The 21,845-nt window shown below is 49.4% G+C and overlaps 1 protein-coding gene across 1 annotated transcript; it reads left to right on the top strand.

Moving 5' to 3' along the window:
• Positions 1–2,976: 2,976 nt before the first annotated feature.
• LOC119097261 (MFS-type transporter SLC18B1) lies at positions 2,977–14,856 on the top strand. Its single transcript, XM_037220309.1, has 5 exons — positions 2,977–3,621; positions 3,682–3,962; positions 3,994–4,140; positions 7,988–8,045; positions 14,794–14,856. Exons 1-5 carry the CDS (start codon positions 2,977–2,979, stop codon positions 14,854–14,856), a joined length of 1,194 nt encoding a protein of 397 aa, XP_037076204.1.
• The last annotated feature ends 6,989 nt before the right edge of the window (positions 14,857–21,845 follow it).

Here is a 21,845-nt window from a genome sequence, read left to right on the forward strand (position 1 = left end):
CCCACCCGGCGATGCGGCGGCAAGGTGCAGCCGAGCAGCCGCGGAAGCCGCTGAAGGCCGGCCGCCCATCCGGCGATGTGGCGGCAAGGTGCAGCCGAGCAGCCGCGGAAGTCGCTGACGGCCGGCCGGTCCATAATTGCCAAGTTCAACAGCGGACCTCCCGGCAACTTGTACCGCCCAGTGTGGTGCAAACGCGGCACAGGTGCATGTGTGGTTAAATAGTAGAGCTGTAACGCCCGTCTCGTCGCTTTCGGATCCATTCTCACGCGTTTTGAGGCGAATAATTGCTCCAAGTATGTTGACCTTGCTTAACAATCTATAAATTCTGTCCTCTGCATACCTAAAAGATTTCAAGTTTGCCTCTCGAACGTCCACGAAATGTGAGCAGTCACTGCTAATGGCAAGCATTTTTTTCAAGGCATAACTATTTATCACTACCCCTCCCTTTGCCAGGACTAGAAACAACGATATCTTTGTCAGAGGCAAACGACTTCAGCAGACTAATGTCTTTACGAGAAAAAATTGATGAAAGCACTTTTCAATGCTTAAACTTACAAAATATCAAAAACTGGACACGCTGACCTGTTGCTTATATCATCAAAACTGAAGCGGCTTGGCAACGGTAAATAGCTCAGTGCGCAAACAAAGCTTTTTCAAAACACAAAAAGTATTCGAGGAAATCTTACTTTTATACAGGGAGTCAGAAGTCCAAACCGAAAAGCTAGGAGAATCTTCATACGCTCAGGTATGCATTTAGAGCACTGGTTAAATGTTACATGATCGGGATCAAGAGGTCGTAACTCATTGCGTATGTCGATATTTCCCAGTTTTCTTCTATGGATATCGTCTGTTTTCTTGACGAATGCGCTGTCTTCAGAACGTGCGTTTGGAGATAGTGAAATTCAAAAATGACAAAGTTGGTGAAACTGAGAGAACGAGATGTTGAGGCGTCGATGAAGTAGCACGTGGCTTCTATTCTTCTCTCTAAGCTCTAGGTCCAGAAGCTGATCTTTCCATGACCGGTGGAGCTTTGAGTTTTGTAGCCTTTTGCAAAGCTTGAATCTCAAGACATTGGGAACAATGTCTCAAAAAATTGAGAAACGTGACGTCCAGAGCAATTTCTTCTTTTTCTTGAGAACGGTAAAGTATTTTGGTCCAGAATCCTCGCCGTAGTTTCGTCCGATAATCTCCTATATGAAGCATCCTCGGATAGTAAGAGGTAGTAAAAACTTTATGGCAGCCATTTATGTAGCTTTTAACGTTTCGATGCATTGGGTATCATCATCAGGACGAGTACAATGGTACAAGTTCAATCAAGTTGCAATTATATATAAGAACATTCAACCGACATCGCTCGACATACAACGGTCACAGTTATACGAATGAAACGACCTCTCTGCGCATAAACAGCACAGATTAAAAAATACAACAACAACAAAAAACGCGGCCAAATTTCGTTTTGACTCCGTACGAAAAAGGCTACCGCATAATTTTCCAAGCATATGCAGACCCCATGATATTCAATGGCTTTATTTATCCAGGGAGTATTCCTGGGATCCTGTATGGGATTCCAAAATTTCACAAGCCCTCGGTTCATTTGAGGCTGATTTCTTCGGCTTGTGGCACGCCCTTCAATAAACCTTTTAAATAGCTTGTAACATTGCTAACGCCCTTAAGCATAAATTAATACCCTCTGACTAATTACATTCAATTTTCGCAAGGAATATAACAACTTAAGTTTTCGGAAGATGTCGTTATGGTCAGCTTTGATGGTGAGAGCCTTTTCCCAAACATTCTATTTAAAAAACTATAGACATTTGCGCGAATGGCTTGTTTGTATCCTGCTCTTCGTTCATGGACTTTACTGTGGCTTGTTTTAGCTCTCCACTGGAACTCGCTGTCATGAGCTTCTATTTATCTTCAATGGAAAACTAAATAAACAAAAAGAAGGCGTGAGGAATGGGACTTCCATTTGGACGCACTTTTGCCAATATCTTTATGTGCTTTCACGAAAGGCACTGGCCATCCAACTGGCCCGAGTTTCGACCAATGTGGTGTGCAAGCAGCTATTTAAGAGCTTTCCGTTTAAGTTCCAGCTAAAAACTCTTTTGCTCTGAACTTGATCAGCCCAGATCATTCTTCCAGAGAAACGGCTTCCCACTTCCAATCGTTAATGGTTTAATAAAGAGTTTCTTGGATGCAAAATATGTCAACCCCCCCCCCCCCGTTCATGAAGTCCAAAGGCTAAATAAATATTTGGAAATATTTTGAAACCATATTTTGGAAATCAGTCGATACAGCTGAAAAATGAGATTGCAGGCCTGCTACAAGTTTTTTCCCTTTTCTTTCCCTTGGAATCATTTTAGCAAACTCTTTGACTGTTGTATATTTCTTTAAGTTAAAAGACAAGCTTTCCAAATGTTCTGCCCCTGCAGTCATTTATAATTATCGTTTTGGATCATGTGAAGCATCTCAAGTGGGTTCAACCATGCGTAATTTGCATTGCAGACTGCAGCAACATCTGGGAAGGTCTGACCGTACGGGTAGCATTCTGGCAAACCCAGACTCTTCATCCGCCCAGGACCATTCATTTACATGTGACACAGTGACGCCTCGCTTCAACATTGAAAAATTTTCCATAACAGTCCTTTACAGCAATTCTTTCGACGTTGACACTTTTTTGCTTAATGTGTATTTATTCTGCTCGCCAATTCTTATTTGTAGCAGTGGTTGCTGGGGAGCAAAGCCAGAAAACGTTTCTAATTTGGTAGCTTTGCAGCCACATTTTTGCCAATAGTGGCGTTTTCATATCTACCGGAATAAATACGCGCGTCGGCGTCGCGCGCTCCGCCGAGGAGCGCCGCTGGCAGTGTAGAGAGAGTGGCGGAAGGAGCGTCGCTGGGTGGCGCGGCGTCGGCCACGCCGGGGTCAGGCGACGCCAGTCGGGCGGCGGCGTGGCTCCGGGGCGGTGGAGATATGGGAGCTGAAGCGGGATGGACCGCCGGCGGCGCCGGCCGCGCACCGGCGACCGACTCGGCGCGGGACGCGCCCGCCGGCACGCTGCGGCCGACACGGTTCACGTGGCGCGAGAAGAAGATCATCGTGTGTGTTGTGACGGGCCACATGCTGTTCGGCAGCATCGGCGGCGTGCTGGTGCCGTTCTTCCCCACTGAGGCGCAGCGTCGCGGTGTGTCGCAGACGCTTGTGGGCGGCGTGTTCGCCTCGTTCGCGTTCTCGCAGTTCGTCTTTTCGCCGCTGGTGGCCAAGCTGGTGCCGGTGCTGGGCGCGTCGCGCGTGTTCCAGGTAGGTCTCTTCACGGCCGGCGTCTCGACCGTGGCGTTCGGCCTGCTGGACTGCATTCCCGACGCCGGCGCCTTCATCGCCGCCTGCTACGTGCTGCGCGTTGTGGAGGCGCTGGGCACGGCCTGTTTCGTCACGGCCGCCTACACCATCGTGGCCAACCAGTTCCCGGCGGACCTGAACCTGCTGGTGGGCATCAGCGAGACCATGGTGGCGGTGGGGATCGCCTTGGGACCCGCGCTCGGTGGCGGCCTCTTCGCGGTTGGCGGTTACGGGCTGCCTTTCTACGCGCTTGGCGGGCTGATCCTGGCCGTGACTTTCGTCAGCGTCTGGGCGCTGCCCTCGATCGGCGGCGCACAGCAGCGCGTGCACGTGCTGCAGATGACGCGCGTGCTGCTGGGCTCCGTCGAGGCCTGGCTGAACGTAGTGGTGCTGCTGGTGGTGGCGGTAGACTGGATGTCGCTGGACCCGGGCCTGGCGCCGTACGTCTCCGCCCAGCTGGGCATCACCCCGGCCGAGCTCGGCCTCTACTATCTGCTCGCCAGCGGCACGTTCGCCATCGCGGGCCCGTTTTGGGGCAAGCTGTGCGACCGGCTGCCCAACAACTACGTGCAGATGACGGCGTGCCTGACGCTGGCGGCCGTCGGACTGGCGCTGATCCCGCCCGGCGCCCGTGCTTGGGCTGGCGCCCAGCCGCACGCTGGTGGCGCTCGGGCTCACCATGCGGGAGCTGTTCCTGGGCGGCGGCTACATCCCCACCTTCGCCAACATCCTGCGCGCCGGCACCGAGGCCGGCCTGCCGGACGACATGGCCACGCAGGCGTACGTGACCAGCGTGTGGTGCGGTACCTACGCGATAGGCAACGCCGTCGGTCCGCTGGCGGCCGGCGTGGCCACGGACGCGCACGGCTTCCCCGTGACGGTGTCGGCGCTGGCCGCGCTCACCCTGCTGCTGGTGCTGGCCGTGGCAGCGCAGTGCCAGCGCCGCCGGCGCCAGCTGCGCGCCGCCGGCCGGCCGGGCAGCCGGCCAGCGCGGCCCTGTGCCAAGCTCGCTCACACACACTCGGACGATTCGGAATGCGCCGCGCTGCTGCGGCCCGAGTCTCCGACGCCAGGCGATGCCGACGTGTAGGTGCTGCCTCCGGTGCACTGGGCCAGGCCGAGCCCTAAGGGAGTCGGCAAGGACGCCCGGCACTAGCGAACAGGATGAGGACGGGACAGCGAGACATCAGCGGGCAGGTCTCCTCACGGAAGACAGGAAGAGAGAGCTGAAGAGAGCCCGTGCTATGAGATTCCTGAATGATCGAGAAACATGGGCAGCCAAGAGGCCTCAAGCCATGTTCGTTTTTTTTTGTTGGGGGGGGGGGGGCGTTGGATGGTCATTGGTGGTTGACACCCATGAAAGTGTCTCAATCCCCTCAGGTTTTACTCTGTGGCGCTGATAACGCCTTCGCCACCGAATTGTCTTCCCGTGAGAGCCTCTGTGGATGGTATACGTCTTTATTGTACATCCCTAGGTGAGTAAAAGTCAAGGACATGAAATAAAAAGGGTTTTGAATGCAGTTTGTGCGCCTTTACGTCATAAAACAGCATTTGCTGTCAGTACCCCCGGTAAATGTCTACGGCCGGCACGATGGCGCAAGTTAGCTACTGCATCTGACTCAATCTGCTGGGTACCTCTGGTTAAAGCTTGGCTTCGGTGTGCCTTTTCTCGATCGGCTTCAAACTAGGAGAATGCAGCGACTGGGGCTTGATCGCCGTCTCGCAGCATCCACATTGTGCTGACCAGCGCTCTCGGCATTATATTTTTCTCAATGGCGTGCCTTCAGATAAATCTTTTATCCAGTGGCCCAACGCGTGGGCGCGGGCCACTCTCCGAGTCACCTGAACAGTCTTCTGTCCACCGAGTGGGTTGGGCTGTTTCAGTGTAATAAAACTCTTTGTGAGACAATTTTGTAAAGAGGCGACAAAGTTTATGTCAGATGTAAATGCCACCCAATCCCGACAATTTTATGAACTGCGGCATGGCACTAGTGCATTTCGAGTGAGATCAGCTATTTTAGATGGGAACAAAACCAAAAATGTTCCAGTATTGTCCCAACAATGTCTTTCATGTAATTTCTTGCACCTCGTTTCTTATGTTCTATCGTGTGGAGAGCATTGGTAAGGCACCTGCTTTCCGTGCACATTACTAGGACATGTGACAACATACGGAAAGAAGCAATTGAAAACCAAATGCAGGCCAATTCTTGTCGCCATATGGTGCACCTTTTTGCCTCAGTTCCAGAGCTGTGGAAACATACTCTCAACACAGAAATGAACTGATGCAAATGTAAATGTAACCCAGGCTGATTATGTACCTGGTTTGGATGGTATCATGAAAAGTCCTATTGTAAGATGAAACTGTGTGCTTGTTCTTAAATCCATTCTCAACGAAAAGCTATTGACTTTAGCCATTTTTATCAACATAGGTGGGTCAGCACTGGCACTCACTACCAACAACACCTACAAATTTGTGGGTTTTTTTAGTAGCACGCTTGATATTAACAATGTGCGTACCTACAACATGCAGATAACCACACTACCACGCTACACAGCAGGAAGCGGACTAACATATTCTCTACCACGGCCATGCAACAACAACTGATTCTTTTTTAATGGTGTATGGAAAAATAACAGCTGTTATTAACATTTTGCACAGGTGAAAGTGATCACACTTTTCACCACATTTCCAGTTAGCACCAGTGTGCGCAAAAACGATGAAAAATTTCTTGAATGAATGCATTGCTTTCACAGCCATGCAGCATGCTGCAGCCATCAGGTTGCTTCACTCCAAAGTATTGTTCACACGAGTAATAACACGCCAGTTGTAACCTTCCTTTTCATGTCATGGCAGGTTCACTGATCTCTCAGTGTGGCAGCGTTTTAGTGCTAGTTTGCAAGTAGATGTAATTTATCAGTCCAAGCTGACAGCCCACTGGGACACAGATAACGTAGTGGTTTAGCTGTGCGTCTGGGAAACCAGAGGTGCAGGGTTCGATTCCCTGCTGTGCCCACAGGCCCTGCCAGGGTGAGAGGCAGGCGACGCCTTATAGCCTCAGCAGGTGAGTACGTCGCAAAGCCCCAATGATGCACACCCTGGCTAAGCACACCGTTGAGAACAACACACAATCTCATTTAAAACTATGTAGATGTAAGCTACGTGAAAAGGGGCCAAGGTCTTAATGTAGTTGCAACCTGGATGATATTCTGAGAGTATGGGGGGAGGGCGTGACGGGAAAAGCTCAGTAAAAATACACTAAAAGATTATTCTAAATTTGTTCCGTATCCATCATCGAGAAAACTGCTCACTTAGGGCGTCTGGGGCCATGCCCCCCCCCCCCCCCTCTCCTAATGCCTCACCCGTGGGTGCGCATATGGTAGAAATAAAGCATCAGTGATGCTTTTCAGCGTTTTGCGCCTTGATCAGTAGAACTTCCCAGCTGCCTTTAAATTTTCAGCCAACAAACAGCTGGGGTCAGTCTGTCAGTGAGCCGTCCCGCCCAACAAACAACTGGGGTCAGTCTGTCAGTGAGCCGTCCCGCCCAACAAACAACTGGGGTCAGTCTGTCAGTGAGCCGTCCCGCCCAACAAACAGCTGGGGTCACTCTGTCAGTGAGCCGTCCCGTTTTTTAGTCACCAGTAGTCTGATAGCCCTCATTTTTGCATCCTTGTGGTAAAAGGCATTCCTACCACCTTGTCGAGTGTGCCTGTCACTAATTGATGTGCACAGCAGTGCCTCTTTGTCATTTGCTCCGGTTTCCTTGATGCTCCTTCGTTCCATGTATTTCAGTTTAATCAACGTCCTAATGTGGAGGAGAATGCTGCTCCGGGTCTTCAACAGCTTCAAGAGGAGAGGATGCACCGGGTCTGCGGCTGCTGGAGGAAGAGAGTGCGGTTCGTGGGCTTGCATCTGCCGCACGAGGAGAGTGCGGCGTCCGGGTCCGCCGCTCCAGGAGGAAACTGCTTCACCGGGGTCTGCTGCTGTTTGCCACCTAGCTCTTCCGTTGTCCAGGGAAGTCCCATCCCGCCGAGCTGCCCGGAGAGGCTCTGAAAGGCCTGTTGTCCAGCCTGCCATGATCCTGATCCTGATCCTGATCAGATCCCAGCCACGGCTGCGCTGGGATCAGGCGCCGGCAGCCCGTTGGCCTGCATGGTCGACCGTGGGTGGCCGTGTCGATTTGGGGGCGGTTTTTGGGCTGTCTCCACCTCACATCCGCGCAAGGTCCTGTGGAACTGCGTAACACTCCACGCGCAGGCAGCCGGTCGCCCGCCCAAGAGTTGAACGACCGCCAACTACACCTGTCCACACCGGGGATCCGCCGTCACCTGGTAGTGGACGGTGGATGCAGGCGACCACGTGGCCGCTGCGGTCTGTGCTACCCGACAGCACGTGTCCGCTGAGGACTCAAAGACTGGTTTGCAGGATCAGTCGGGAAAGAGGAATGAACGGGGCCTCTCGCGGGCGTCAGCGGACGGTAGGATTACCTGGTACGGCTGTCCAGCGGATGCACGCGCTGGGGCGACGGTGGGAAGCTTTGATCTGGGGACCGCTCTCTATGTTCTCGTAAGGTGACGGCAGCGGTGAAGACAGCAGCGTAGCCGGTTGCGTCGACTCTGGCGGCGGCTATGACGGCCGTGGCTGCAGGTGCGACGACAAGGACCGTGATAACGCTGGATTTGTGATCCACGACCGCGTGGCGCCAGTGCGGTCTGTGAGACGCGATTGCGGTGATGTTTCTGGTCGCGGAGACTTTCAACTGACCCGAGCCGGCGTATCGTTTCGTGTGGTACGTAAGCTGCAGCGGGGTAGTAAACAAGCCCGACTGCGCTGGGCTCACATCCCCGCGGTCCGCTGATCCGGTCGGCTACGTGACCGTATCTATCCTGGGGGATGGTTGGACTGCCCTCGCTGGCATGTGGGGTGGTGCGGTGTGGCACGTGTGTCAGCTGTCGCACCAACTTTCCGGGGACGAACCTATTTTCTCCTCAGTAAAACGAACATCATTCCGTCGCAAGTGCCTGCAAAAAGCACCATACTGCGCTCGTGGAAATCGAAGCACAGCACGAGTCTACCGACGGCGGAGATCGGACCGCCCCAGTGCCCACGTGGGACGGCCGTTAGAGTGACTTCCAGGGGCGTCACCCGGCGGCTCGCGCAGAGTGTAAACAAATCTCTTGGCGATGTTATCTCGTGTACAGGGCCATGAAGCCGCCGATCAAATCACGGCCATCTGGGAATTCTTTCAGCGCCGGGATGCCAAACACCGGATGCCTCAATGTGAACTGCAGTTTTGAATCGGACCTCGTCAGCGGAGCAAAGTATTTTCACTGGCATGCAGCTAAATCTGCAGCACTCACACATAAACAACGTCCGTCAATGGTAGGGGAAGAAAAAGTACATACCAAACAATGAGACGTCCAATTTCTGGACAATATGTTCAACAAGTTACATTCCGACAGATTCGCATCAAGCTCAAGACTTCCCTTGCCCCTGCTACCAGCAGTAAGGTCTTATCGGACTGATTAATATCAACAAAGCAGCCACGTGTTTTAACATTGCATCACGCGGCGCAACTGCGCCGGCACACCCCCCTGTATCATGGTCATCACTGCTGCAGGCGGCCTTGACCTCGCCCGCAGCGCCGCAGTGCCGCTGACAATCAAACACCAAACTGCCGCAGCAGCGTACAATACGACCTATCCCTTGCATATAGTTACAAGATTTTTTTACAGCTTCCTCCTTTATATTTAAGGCAGACTAACGCTTCTTTCATTTCATCCATCTCCTCTGCAAATCTACCAACTGTTCTAAAATATGCTTTAGAAACATCGCGGTAACAACTGTACAATTTTCTACGTGAGGTATCCCATCGGGCCCAAATGCTCAGGATTCGAATATTATTAAAGCAATTAAATAAAATCGTTAAAGCTCAATGCCGTAAAGAATGTTCACTTATCTGCACGAATACTCATAGTGAGAGCGTCATTGCTATCCTCTTTACAAAATACTCGCTGGCAAGGCTTGTTTGAAACATTGGCGACTTCTGTTGATTTATATATAATGGTACCATGTTCGTCGATTGTGCACTAAACACTATTGTTTGCCTTCCTTTAACTCTTAGTATATTTCACAACTTAGTTTGTGTTATTTATTTAGTCACCGAGCCTATTTTTGTGTCCATGCTCTGCCTTGTTGCATGCCTGGTTCACATTTCAATAGACTCTCCTATACCGCGCCAATGTCTGGATAGTTTCTACCTCTTTGCTGTTGTGTGATCACCAACTTGTGTCTTGTTCTTCGCCGCTGTGTGACCACCAGATTGTTCGTTTGGCTCCCTATATATTTATTTTGTCCATGTAATTTACCCTGGTGATCTCTATTCACTTTAATAGCTTTTTCAGGCATCATCGTCTTTTCGACGGCCGTTATGCCTCTCTTGATAGATAATCAAGCACCATTTGCTATCTTTCTGGTGAGCCCAGTCAGAGGTTTTACGTGGTCCTGATACAGATAGGGTTTAATTACGTTAAAGTTTGCTCCTGTTAAGTTGCATCCTGTCCTTGTCCTTCCCTTAGTTCAAGTTATAACACATTGTTATGATCACGGCTTCATGGTCGGTAGTACCATCGCATATGTCGTTACCCTTGACTTGGTCTGGTGCGTAGGTTATAAGGGGGTCTAATTTGTTTTCAGGACTTTAAGCGAGTCTCGTGGCTTCTTTAGCTATCTTTTCAAAACTCAAGGATGTGAATTTTCAGATGAGCTCTGAGACACCCGCCGCATTGCTTATGGCACGTAGCGTCCCAGCAAGAGTCGGAAAGATTACAATCACCTCCAATAGTTACCTTCAAGCGTGATGAAAACTTGCTGGACTTCAGCGCTAGCGTCCACAAGAAATGCATGAAAACTTTGCCGTCGCCACCAGGTAAGACGTAGAAGACATTCATGAAGTGTACTTTCTTGTTATTAACCATTATTGTGTTCCAAATGGCTTCTGAATTGCCCGTAATGACGACTCTCCGCGGCTTGTGATGTTTTCCTTCACGCTTATGAACAGCCTCATCTCCTCCCATCCTGTCTTTGTTATCCCTTCTGTGCGTTGCATAATTTGCTGGACAATACATCGCCGGATTGGAAAGAATCAAACCAATATGCGTCTGAGCTGAATACCAGCAAATTAACTTCATGGACAATCCCTTGCTTGTGGTTGCAGAAGTATTGACGTCTTGCAAACATTATGACATAGGCGTAATTAAGGGAAATGCCCCACATTTTAAGATATTGGAACAAACATCAGATATGATGAAATAAGCTCACTTTTAACTGGTGATACGTTTGAAAGTGCAAAAAAACTGCTTTAGACAACACGACTTCACTATTCAGTAAATGCAGTCCTTTATGCGCCATCGTTTGATTTTGTAATATAATCGCTTTATGACGCCCGAGTTGCCGCCATACTGACCGTGATAGAACTGTTACTGTAGTGGATGGGCTGACTCACTTGTAATACTTCGGCTTGTTGGTGGTGGGACGTTTGCTGATGCGTGTTTGCTGAACCCAAATATCGTTAGGTGCTCGTGTTTTGGCACTCTCTCGCCTTATTCTTGAATAGTTGTCCGTGACTTTGCAGTGTTTATTTGCATTCACATACTCGGTTATTGGCGTTTTCCTACGGAGAATGTTCCTCATTTGAAGAAATTGAAGCAAGCATCGATTTTAATGAAATAAGCTCGCTTATAACTATCGGTGCGCTTTTAATTGGAAAATATTTTTCTAGACAATATAGCTTGCCTGTTCAGTTCATATGCTCCTCAATACCTCGTGGTTTGATTGCGTCATCGAGCCTCGCACAACATGGATTGAGAGCTAATTCACGCCATTACATCTGGGCATCGTGCTCACAAGATATGCGCGACTCGACAGTGATATATTTCGTGCCCTTTATCACCGCATGCCCATGGACAGACAGGATTCGAATGACGTTATTATGGTGTCATGGGTGCCCGGGTAACCTTGAAATAGTCTGCACTAAATATAATGCACATCTTCGAGGGCATTGTGCTCAGAAACTAGAAGGCCTTAGATCGTAAGAAGCGCAAGGCTGTGAACTGTATTGAATGGTGTTCAAGATGGTCATAACATTTGAAAGCCCTGTAAAAATTTGGAGTTTTCCCTTCAAGTTATTTGATTCCTCGTGATTTCCGTCATAGCTCGTGCCACTCACGAAATTCCGGTATAAGTAGCATGACACGTGAGTCGTATTTGAAACTTGCCCTCAACGCATCACATTGGTTTAAGGCCAACCCATGACCGTTGGTATCACCAATCGTGCTGACGCACGCCAAACACGAATGATTCAGTGACCACAAAGCACTTAATGGCCAATGAGGTGTCGGTATTTCCGTGACGCTTCCATGGCGTCAAGCATATCTGGGTGGCCTTGAAACAGTCTGCACGAAATATTCTGCACAAATTCGCCGTCATTAAGCCCAGAAACAAGACGATTCCAAGTCTTAAAAGGGGCTTGGCTGTGAACTACACTAAATGATCTCAAAAATGGTTATCTCAGCTCAATGCTCCACAAACATGTGGGACACTCCCCTTGAAGTGAGTGTCCCACCATTGGGGCATGTTTTAAAAGCATACTGTAGGGTAAAGCAGGGATATGAATCATTATGTCCCTTATATTTTATACGGATGCGGCTTCGCCTGTCCTAACAGTCACATGTCGTCGGGTGCTTCGTAGGTTACTGGTAGGGACTATGGATGCGTCACAGGGTAGCAACCTAAAAAAGCGCGATAGTTGCCGTTCGTGCACCACAGAAGGGTAAAACGACGTGAATTTCCCGTAGGAGGTGGGTGGATTAGTCGGAAGGAAATACAAGAATAAGTTCAAATCGGATAGGTTTAAAGGTGTGTGTATTATACCACGGGCTGTTGGAATCTGAACCTGGATGTAAGCCTTTAAGAGCTACATATCAGCGATCGGTGTGATGCTCAAGTCTTTTCAGTATCGTATTCCAATTTTCCAAAGTTGACTGCTCGACATGATCTTGTCACTTGAAGTCTGATAATTATTGCAGAACAGGGACATCAACTTCAAGCTCGCGCTGGGATCTTGCCCTCTATGAGCAAAGCACACTATTTAATCAACTACCCCCCGCGGTTCTGCTTATTTCTTGCCTTTTCATAATTATTTTTGCTGCTAAACGTCTACAAGATGAAAACACAAATGTTCTACACGAATGAGTTTGTGTTCGTAACACTTGCTACACAGAGCTTGCTAGGCTTTTCCCGATCCCATCCCCCAAAACATTGCGATCCAGTTTCCCGTATAATGTCCCCAGCGACCTTCTCGCCACACACGACTGCGAATGGCTTTATGCACCGCAGCTCCCCGACAAGGTCGCGCGGGTCAGGCTGACCCCGCTCACCCGCTACCAGGAGCCTGACCTTCGACGGCCGGTCAGCCCCGGGCGCCCGCTGCGGAGCTCATACCCAGAACCAATGCATGGCAAGCGTGACAGCCCTCGATTAGGTCATGGCACGCGCCTGTCTCGCGCTCACGGTATTGTTGGCGCGGCAACACTGCTCCTGCATCCATATTGCAATGCAATGGAAAATGTATGTGCAGACTAGACACGTTGGGCTGGTCCAGACCACTTTAATATGCAACCAATGTCTGAACTGAGTATCAGCGTAGGCTTACGCCTCTAGCCCGTACAGAGCCCTACTCGTCGCGAATTGCATGTCATTTTGACAAGAACCCCGTCAGTGGGCCTTTGAAGTGGTCTGTGTCTTGAGCCCAGTTTGCATCGTGGATCATCGGGAAAGTCTGAAATTTGTTGGTGCAGGGATCTAGAAAGATCATTTATGACGAAAAGACAAAGAGTACTGCATCGATTGGACTGCAGGGAAGTTACTAAAACATCACCTATGCCCGTCTCGACTCCAGTGCGACCTACTTCCTACACTTTAACAAAATCGCAAATAGATCCCGTTAGTTGTGAAAATATTTGCACGATTTTTTAGACGACGGTAGAGACATCTGGTGTTACATTGCCCAACTGCCATGATGAAAGGATTGCGGACAATAGTGCGTATATACAGATTGACGTGAGTGGAATGGCACTGGCCGTTACCCGTTTATATATGGAACAAAGGCGCATAATAATCTTCCATAGGATAAGTACGTGTGCTAAATGTTTGCTCTAGAGTTCACAGTCAGCCGTGTTCAGAAGAGTGAACTTCACTTGGATAGTTATCACCAGTATTAAAATCTTCCAAGACCAATATAGATGTGGGTCCAGTGCTTGTGCCATATCAACGCTATCTCACAAGGTATCTAAGAAGCTTGTCAGCTAACTGCTGGATTGGATAGATTGGGTGAAACATAGGGTTAGATAAAGTTCATATGGTAGAGTGATCGTCAAGAAAACCCCGTAACGTAAACGTTTGTACGCGCAAAAGATCGTATGGAAAAAGGTTGTAAGCAATTAATTACCTGCACGCTCATGTACAAATACGGGGGCTAGTTAAAGATAACGTTTGTTCGACGTAACGGTGGAATTAAAGGTTTGTTTTTAGGTATCTGATATATCTAAAGAAAGTTTGTACACGACCGTTCGTCAGGAATTAAGTTTGTTTAACAATGTACGTGCGCGAAGCTTCGCACGCATCTGTGTGCTGTATGAAATGCAGATATTCACCCTTCGCGCCGGGAATCTTATACTATTTGACAATTACGGATGCCAGCCAGATATCATGGCTAGCCTAACTGTACATGGTATGGAACTAAATGTCCTTCGGTGGCCACCAAGCTCAATGAAACACAGCAGTGTGAAGTAAGGCTGGGATGGAAGGGACCAGAAGCTTAACAAGATAAGAAATTGTCTACTGCAGGTCAGGTCACCCGCCGTGTTTGCTGCGCTCAGACTTTCACCCCCTCCCCCCCCCCCCCCCCTCTTGACGATGTCCCTGTCGACGCCTGGCGACTCCTGAGCACGCCGCTGACGCCAGCGGACGGCCGCGATGTCTTGACGATGTCTCTGTCGACACCTAACGACTCCTGAGCACGCCGCTGTCGCCAGCGGACGGCCGCGATGTCTTGACGATGTCTCTGTCGACACCTAACGACTCCTGAGCACGCCGCTGTCGCCAGCGGACGGCCGCGATGTCTTGACGATGTCTCTGTCGACACCTAACGACTCCTGAGCACGCCGCTGACGCCAGCGGACGGCCGCGATGTCTCGACTCTTGACGATGTCTCTGTCGACACCTAACGACTCCTGAGCACGCCGCTGTCGCCAGCGGACGGCCGCGATGTCTTGACGATGTCTCTGTCAACACCTAACGACTCCTGAGCACGCCGCTGACGCCAGCGGACGGCCGCGATGTCTTGACGATGTCTCTGTCGACGCCTACGATCCTGAGCACGCCGCTGTCGCCAGCAGAACGGCCGCGAGGTCTCGACCTTTGACGATGTCTCTGTCAACGCCTGGCGACCTCCTTGAGCACAGCCGCTGTCGCCAGCAGACGGGCCGCGATGTCCTCGACTCTTGACGATGTCTTCCTGTTGACACCTAACGATTCCTGAGGCACGCCGCTGTCGCCAGCAGAGCGGCCGCGATGTCTCGACCTTTGACATGTCTCTGTCGACGCCTGGCGACTCCTGAGCACGCCGCTTGACGCCAGCGGACGGCCGCGGGTGTGGGTCAGCCTGGAAGTGTAGAACGCGTCGGGCAAATAGCGCGTGGCGGCCTGTTTGCGATCGCTTTTGTCTGAAGTGGCCCAGATTTCAGAGCACAGGTTTGCGCCATCTGCAGTCGATGCTTACATGTGCGTCGGGTGTTACCAAAACGAAAGTATTCCTTCGTCGAGTCTCTTGCGGTTTTTTCTCTGCAACTGACGGGTGCTAGACGTCATTTATTTGCATCAAGCGTTGCTATGGAAACGCTTTCCAAGCATTTCTATGGAAATGACTTCCAGTGGTCAGTTGGGGACCTCGTCCGCTACATGTGAACTTGCGAGCTGTGTGTCGGCGCGGATTCATATTTAACGATTTCTGGCGGCTTCAAGCGGCTGCGTCGTCGTCGGGGAATGGTTATACGTTTGCGAAATTAGAGCCAGGGTCATTGCTAAATCAAGAACGCGGAAGATCCACTTAGGGGGTCTCAGTAGACACAAACGATTTGCACCTACTTTTTGCTGGAAGTGATGCTTTTTTAGAATATTTTTATAAGTCCGCGATCTTCTGGCTTAGGTATTGTTAAAAAAATGTATGGAATCTGTAGTGGTCAAATGTCTACCCTCATTTTTGGAAACAAATTACAATCGCCACATTGGGGTAGAAGCGGTTAACCACCCCCCCCCCCCCTCCCCTTCGTCCAGTGATTCTTTTTTTGCGCTGGCATACAAGGGCGCGGGCAAGCGCTCGTATCTCTTGTACGCCTGACAACATTCATTTCATACTCAATGACGCATCATTATCAAGATGACGTCAGTTTAAGGCGACGTAACAGCAAATGCCCACAATTGAATTTGGGACTCTCACAAAGACTAGCGTAGTTACCGCTACCACGTTACCACGAAAAGCGACATGCCTCTTTTCGCACCCTGCATAAACATTTGGAAAGCACGTCACTAGAGCAGTTAGGAATTGAGCAAGTGGAAGTCACAGCGTCAATTTGGCCGACAGGCGGCGCTGCAACGAAAAATAGCCTCCACATGACGTCGAGGAACGTGTGATTGTATTTATTAGCGCGAGCAGGGCCACAAGAGGCAGGTGCCCCCCTAGGGTTCGAGTGGCCCTTCGGGCCCCACGGAACCTACGAATTAGGGCTCATTTGAGGACCCGAAGGGCACGAAAGGCCGGCCGGAGATCGCATCTAGGGGCCCCAATGCACGTATCGGTTTAAGAATAGTCGACTGAACCACTGCACAAGAAATAGTGCCGGTGGTTTCTTTCATGAAGTTATTTAACGCATTATTTTTACACTCTGTTGACCAAACTTCAAACAATATTGATTTCGTGGTAGCTTCTGACTTATATTACAGTTATAGGAGGTAAAAATGAAAAATGTCAAAGAAAAACATTCCCTCATTAACAAATGGGTCATATCCAGACCTTTGGGTGGTCTTTCATTATCAGGGGTCCTCCGTCATCCCTGTGTCCCTCCCCTTGCTAAGGCTCTGGCTGTGCGCCTGATTCTGTTTAATATGTGTAGGAAATAGACATGGTACAACAGTTAAAAAACAGCTATATCTTTGTTTAATAGCTGTTAAAAGATGTAATGTTTCTGTTGTTTTAGATTATTGGTTTCAAAAGTTGCAAATAACTGCAGCATGGTCTTGCATTTGAAAAAGCCTTTTCTGGATTATAAACCACGATATCACGGATGTAAGAACACTCATATCTCGGAAAATCATTACTTTGGGCAAACTTCGTTGTCTTCGGGTTCAAGTAGTCACCTGGCTCAAATTCTGACGTTCATCAGTAATTCAGGATTTTTTAGGGTTTTCCAGTGTCGTTCTTCTAAGCTGTCCGCGCTTACTTATAAAGGAACAAAGTAGCTGTGGTGGATGCCCACGTCACCCTGCCAAAGCCAAGTCGTCGCGATCAAATGGCGTCCCACCCTCGGGGCATATTTCCAAAAATATAGTTTATTAAAGCCTCATACAGTGATGCTATTAAACGCGCATCCACGCGTTGGTTGTTTTGCGTCTAATCGTACAAGAAAAAGAAGCCCAGACACACAGTACATGGAGCTACACGTATACGCACAGGTAAAAACAGTTTCAGTGAATGAATCAGCGATTTTAAACAGTCAAGAATGCCCGGCGTGAGGGGCCCACCAATACCCGGTAATGCCCGGCATTGCCGAATACAAGTGTCTGCATGCATTGCATCGCGTGCAATACAGACGGATTGCGAGGATGTATTTTGTGGAATAAGCAGTTGACTCTGCAATGAAAACATTTCAAGGTAGCTTTCAAGTCGAATGGCTATGGAATGCGGCTCTTTTTTACGTAGTATTTTGATTATGGGCGAGCACGAGGCGAGCACGGGTATGATTTCATGTGATCTGCAGAGAAGTGCCACAAGCTATGAACTCTGGTGTCCACATTGTTGTACCTGCCTGACGTAGGGCTTCCCCGTCCCCAACGTCTATTCAGCACAAGTCCTGTTTTCTCGGAGCTATGGAGGTGTGGAGTCTGCCGCAGGTGTGAAGTCTGTCGGCTGTCTCGTTCTTGCCGGCGACTGACGCTCCTGACGCGCCCCATGCGGTCGCTGGCGCGCTGTTAGAAAAGTGCGTTGACCTGGCCATGTCCTTCGTGAGCACCTATGTAGCCGCAAACTCGGTAGCAGATGGAGGTCACCACATACCGTCTCGGGGCGATTTGGACAAAAAAGGTCAGCGTCGGCTGATAAGCGAATTACACTGCGTCCAAAGGCTCTCCCACAATAACGTCGTATTCGCGCGGCACACGACTAATTGTTTTCGCAAAGGGAATGTTTCACATTTAAAGGTATCGGAGCAAGGATCAAATATGAGGAAATAAACTCGCATTTAACAATTGGCATCTTTTCAGTAGAAAATACAGCTCCAGACAACATAATTTCTTTCTTTAATAAATACCCTACTCGATACGTTATTGTGCGATTACGCCATCATACCTCCCACGAGATTGGTTGAGAGCCAATTGATGGCTGTTATATCTAGAAATCTTGATCGTATTCGTCAGATATGAACGACTCAAAAACAATGTTTTCCTAGGCCTTGATTGCCGCATGGTCAATGAAATGGCAGGATTTCAATGACGTTATTATGGCGTCATGAATGCCTGGGTTACCTTAAAAGTCTCCCCGAAAATGTCGACACATCTCCGTGGGCGTGAAGCTCAGAAACTAGTGGAGTGTAGGTTTTAAGAAGGGATGGGGTGTAAACTGTAACGAGTGGTGTTCACGGTGGCTACTTTGGTTCAAAGCCCACACAAATGCGGGCATTCCTGTTAAACAGATATCAGCCCGGCAGAACACTCACCTAAGCAAACTGCCCCTGACTTTATCAGCACCTCGGCATAATGTCCTGTTAGGTGAAGCGTGGCCAAGGCTGTATGGGATCTGGAAGTTAATAACAATGTCTTTGCGTGACCAGAGTCCACCAGATGGCCGCGAGTGTAATATGCGGAATACACTGGCAGTCATTAGGTGCAGCTTGGTGTCCATCTGCTGCTTCAGACGTGATGTATTTTTGCCATGAAAAATGCACGAAAGGTGGCGGATGGTCCTTGTTAGCAGGTAGGTGTAATGACGGTAGGATTCATGTCATCAACGGGAAATGAATGGTCTTCAATACTGAGTACAAGTGTCGAGTACGAATCATGTTTTGTGCTACCTGATGCAGGATTTTGGGCAGTGGTACTAGTTTGTTTGGGCAGCTGTGACGAATATGAGACTGGGAAGCGATTAGCTCAAGAGGAACACCACAACCGAGCATGTGAGTGCAAGGAAAAATTAATAAAATCACGGACGAACGTGCAACAACTCCGCGAGGGAGGGCTAAAACACGCGCACATAACGACGGTCGGATCAACAAAACACGTGCCGTTTAACGAGCTACCTCTCCGCAAGCTGAAGTGCTGCAAGTGAGTCAGCTCATCCGTGACAGCAACAGTTTTGACACGGTAAGTCTGGCAACGACTGTGAAGTCATAAAAACAGTCCATGATGTAATCAAACGGTGGCGTATTGAGGAGCATATTTACTAAATAGGGAATTTTTCACTTGACCAGGCTTTAACACTTCAAAACATAGCAATATTTAGCGGTGAGCTTATTTTCTCATATTTAATGCTTGCCTCAATGCTTTCAAATGCGAAAAATTCCCTTTAAATGCATGTACTGAAGTACGTCGCTCAGGAACGTGCACGGAGACGTGCGCAATAGGCACAAGCCATCTCATGTGCGTCATCTTGAACGCCGGATGGACAATTTGGCACGGGGCTTGGCATGGCGCATTGTCTGCGGCTATTTCAATCAATATGAACTGTATGATTGGGACGTAGCTGGTTAAAAGTTAATAATTGTTTACCTGCCTAGGTAAATCGTGTTCATAAATTGAGTTTCGCATGGAACGAGAGATTTGAGTGCAGATGATGGAACGTCACGGAAGCGAAACAAGGTGGGGAGGTGAAGGTTTTGGGCTGTGCAACGTCCGACGCGGGACGATGTGTCTCACAGGTTAGGTGTCGTGGGTAGAGACGAAACGACCGACGTAACATGTTGGTGCCCCCCTACCACGAGCTTTTCGGGCCGATCTATATCAAACATTTACGATGGGATGTCGCTCGGCCGATAGCCTATCTATTTAAGAAGATAGTGACCTTGGGTCACATCAAAGGTCACCAAAAGCACCCGAAATTGCCACAGTGGGCTACAGACAGTCCCATACTCTAATCTTATGAGACCGGTCGGCACAAATTTATATCTTCTTTACATTCTTTTTTTCATTGAAGATGCGTCTGCGTGGTGGTTACTCGGGGTCTAATCGTGCAACACGAAAACAACACAGCGCACAGAAATGCTCATAAATGCAGAGGTGAAAGCGGTTTCATTCAGGGAGTCAGCGATTTCAAACAGTCAAGAGTGCCCGAATGGAGCGGGCGCGGACGGCCGGCGCAAACAGCCGGTTCCTCGCGGCGACGGCTCCGTACGGAAAATGCCGCTGAGTGGCGGTCAGTCGGACACGCGGCAGATGTAGCGCGCCGACGCCGCCCGAAACAGGTCCAGCGATTGGTGGCGATTAGGTCTAGTAGTGTTGGCATCGGGTGAAGATGGGTGCGCTCGACTACCAGCTGTTTGAGACTCAGGTCTCTCAGGATGGTCTGGAAGCCGCGTACACCGGGGCCGTCCGGGAGGAGGAGAATGATGTTTTAGCCCCCGGTGCCAATATCGGTTTTGCTGTTGCGGCGGCAGCCTGTAGCTGGTATCGAACGTTCTCCAGGCATCGGAACGTTAGTCTTCCCGACGGTTGATAGATGGCACCGATCACCACTATGCAATGGCCAGCAAATCGGTGGCAAATCCCTAACTTATCAATGCGTCATGGTCAACAACTTATCATTTCCAGAACATGGCAGCCATGAGTCATGCATAAGGTCACAAAACGCCCGAAACCGACCAAAGATAGCTTTGCACACAACGCCATGCTTCGAGATATTGGAACTAACCACCACACAACCTACGCCAGTTGGTACGCCTGGGCCGATAACTTATTCGTTCCCTAGCATTGGTGATTTTGGGTCAAGTCAATGATCAAAAACGCCCCAAAGCACCAAAAATTAATTTGCAGACAACCCCTTGCTTCCAGCCTATATGGCCGGTCGCAACGAAATCTTCACTTATCGATCCGCCATGGCCGGTAACTTATGCTTTCCAGAAGGTGGTAACCTTGTCCCAAGTCAAAGGTTACCAAAAATGCTCAAAACCGACCAGCATCACGTCGGTAACCCCATGCAGATCGACCCAAACAGCCCAGCCGACAACCCAGTCCGGATCTGATCTAAGATTACCGTATTTTGGAAAAGATAGAAAAGTGACTAAGACACGACCAATGGAAAACTTTTTGTGGTGATATATTTCTTAGGCTCGGAACATAGGGTCGTGTACAGACAATTTAGGTAGAACCGGGCGTGTTTTTTGCGACATTCGACCTGATCTTAAGTCATTATGTTTTTCAACGGGGACGGTCACGACGTTCGGGTCAAATAAGGTCAAACAAGGTCAAATTCCAGATTGGTCTCACAACAGCCCCTAGAACCCAGGCAACTGTTCTAAGAAAAATGTCACACGCACAGTTAAGGTCAGCGACCTTGTTTGACCTTTCGACACGCGCCCGGGTGGCCGGTTGGATACCCTTCGCTCGGGTAGAGGGGTCAATTTGACCCCCTGAGATCCCGGGACCTGAGAGAGCTAGAGAGATCAAATTTACAGGGTGTGTTGACCTGTACGTGAACTCACATAGGTCAAAGTTTGAAGTTTCTAGGTCATGATCTTCAAGTAAGACAAGGTCAAACAAGGTCAAGTTCCAGATTGGTCTCCAAAGGGCGCCTAGAACCTAGGCAACTGTTCTAAGCAAAATGTCATGCGCTCAGCTGAGGTCAGCGATCTTATTTGACCTTTTGAAGGTCATGGTGACCAAACTGATGTAATGCTTTTTTAGTTTTGCTTTCGGATAAGCGACAAAGATTACGCTTGGCAGTGTATTCTTAAAAACAAAATGTTGACTGGGTGATTTTAGGTCAGCGACCTATTCTGACCAATGAGAAGTCCATGGTAGGATTATAATTCGGTTCCTGCTATCAATGTTCAAAATAAGCACCAGAAACCAGCCGATACGGCAAGCCCAGGAATAATAAAACAGGTTGGTTTTGACCTTGGTCTGACCCTCATACCTGACTCTAGGTCCATGCTATTTTATTTATTCAATCGTCGTATTGCCT

This window comes from Pollicipes pollicipes, unplaced genomic scaffold (assembly GCF_011947565.3).
Source record: "Pollicipes pollicipes isolate AB1234 unplaced genomic scaffold, Ppol_2.1 Scaffold_4295;HRSCAF=5057_pilon_pilon_pilon, whole genome shotgun sequence".
In the NCBI taxonomy this organism is placed as follows: Eukaryota; Metazoa; Arthropoda; class Thecostraca; order Pollicipedomorpha; family Pollicipedidae; genus Pollicipes; species Pollicipes pollicipes.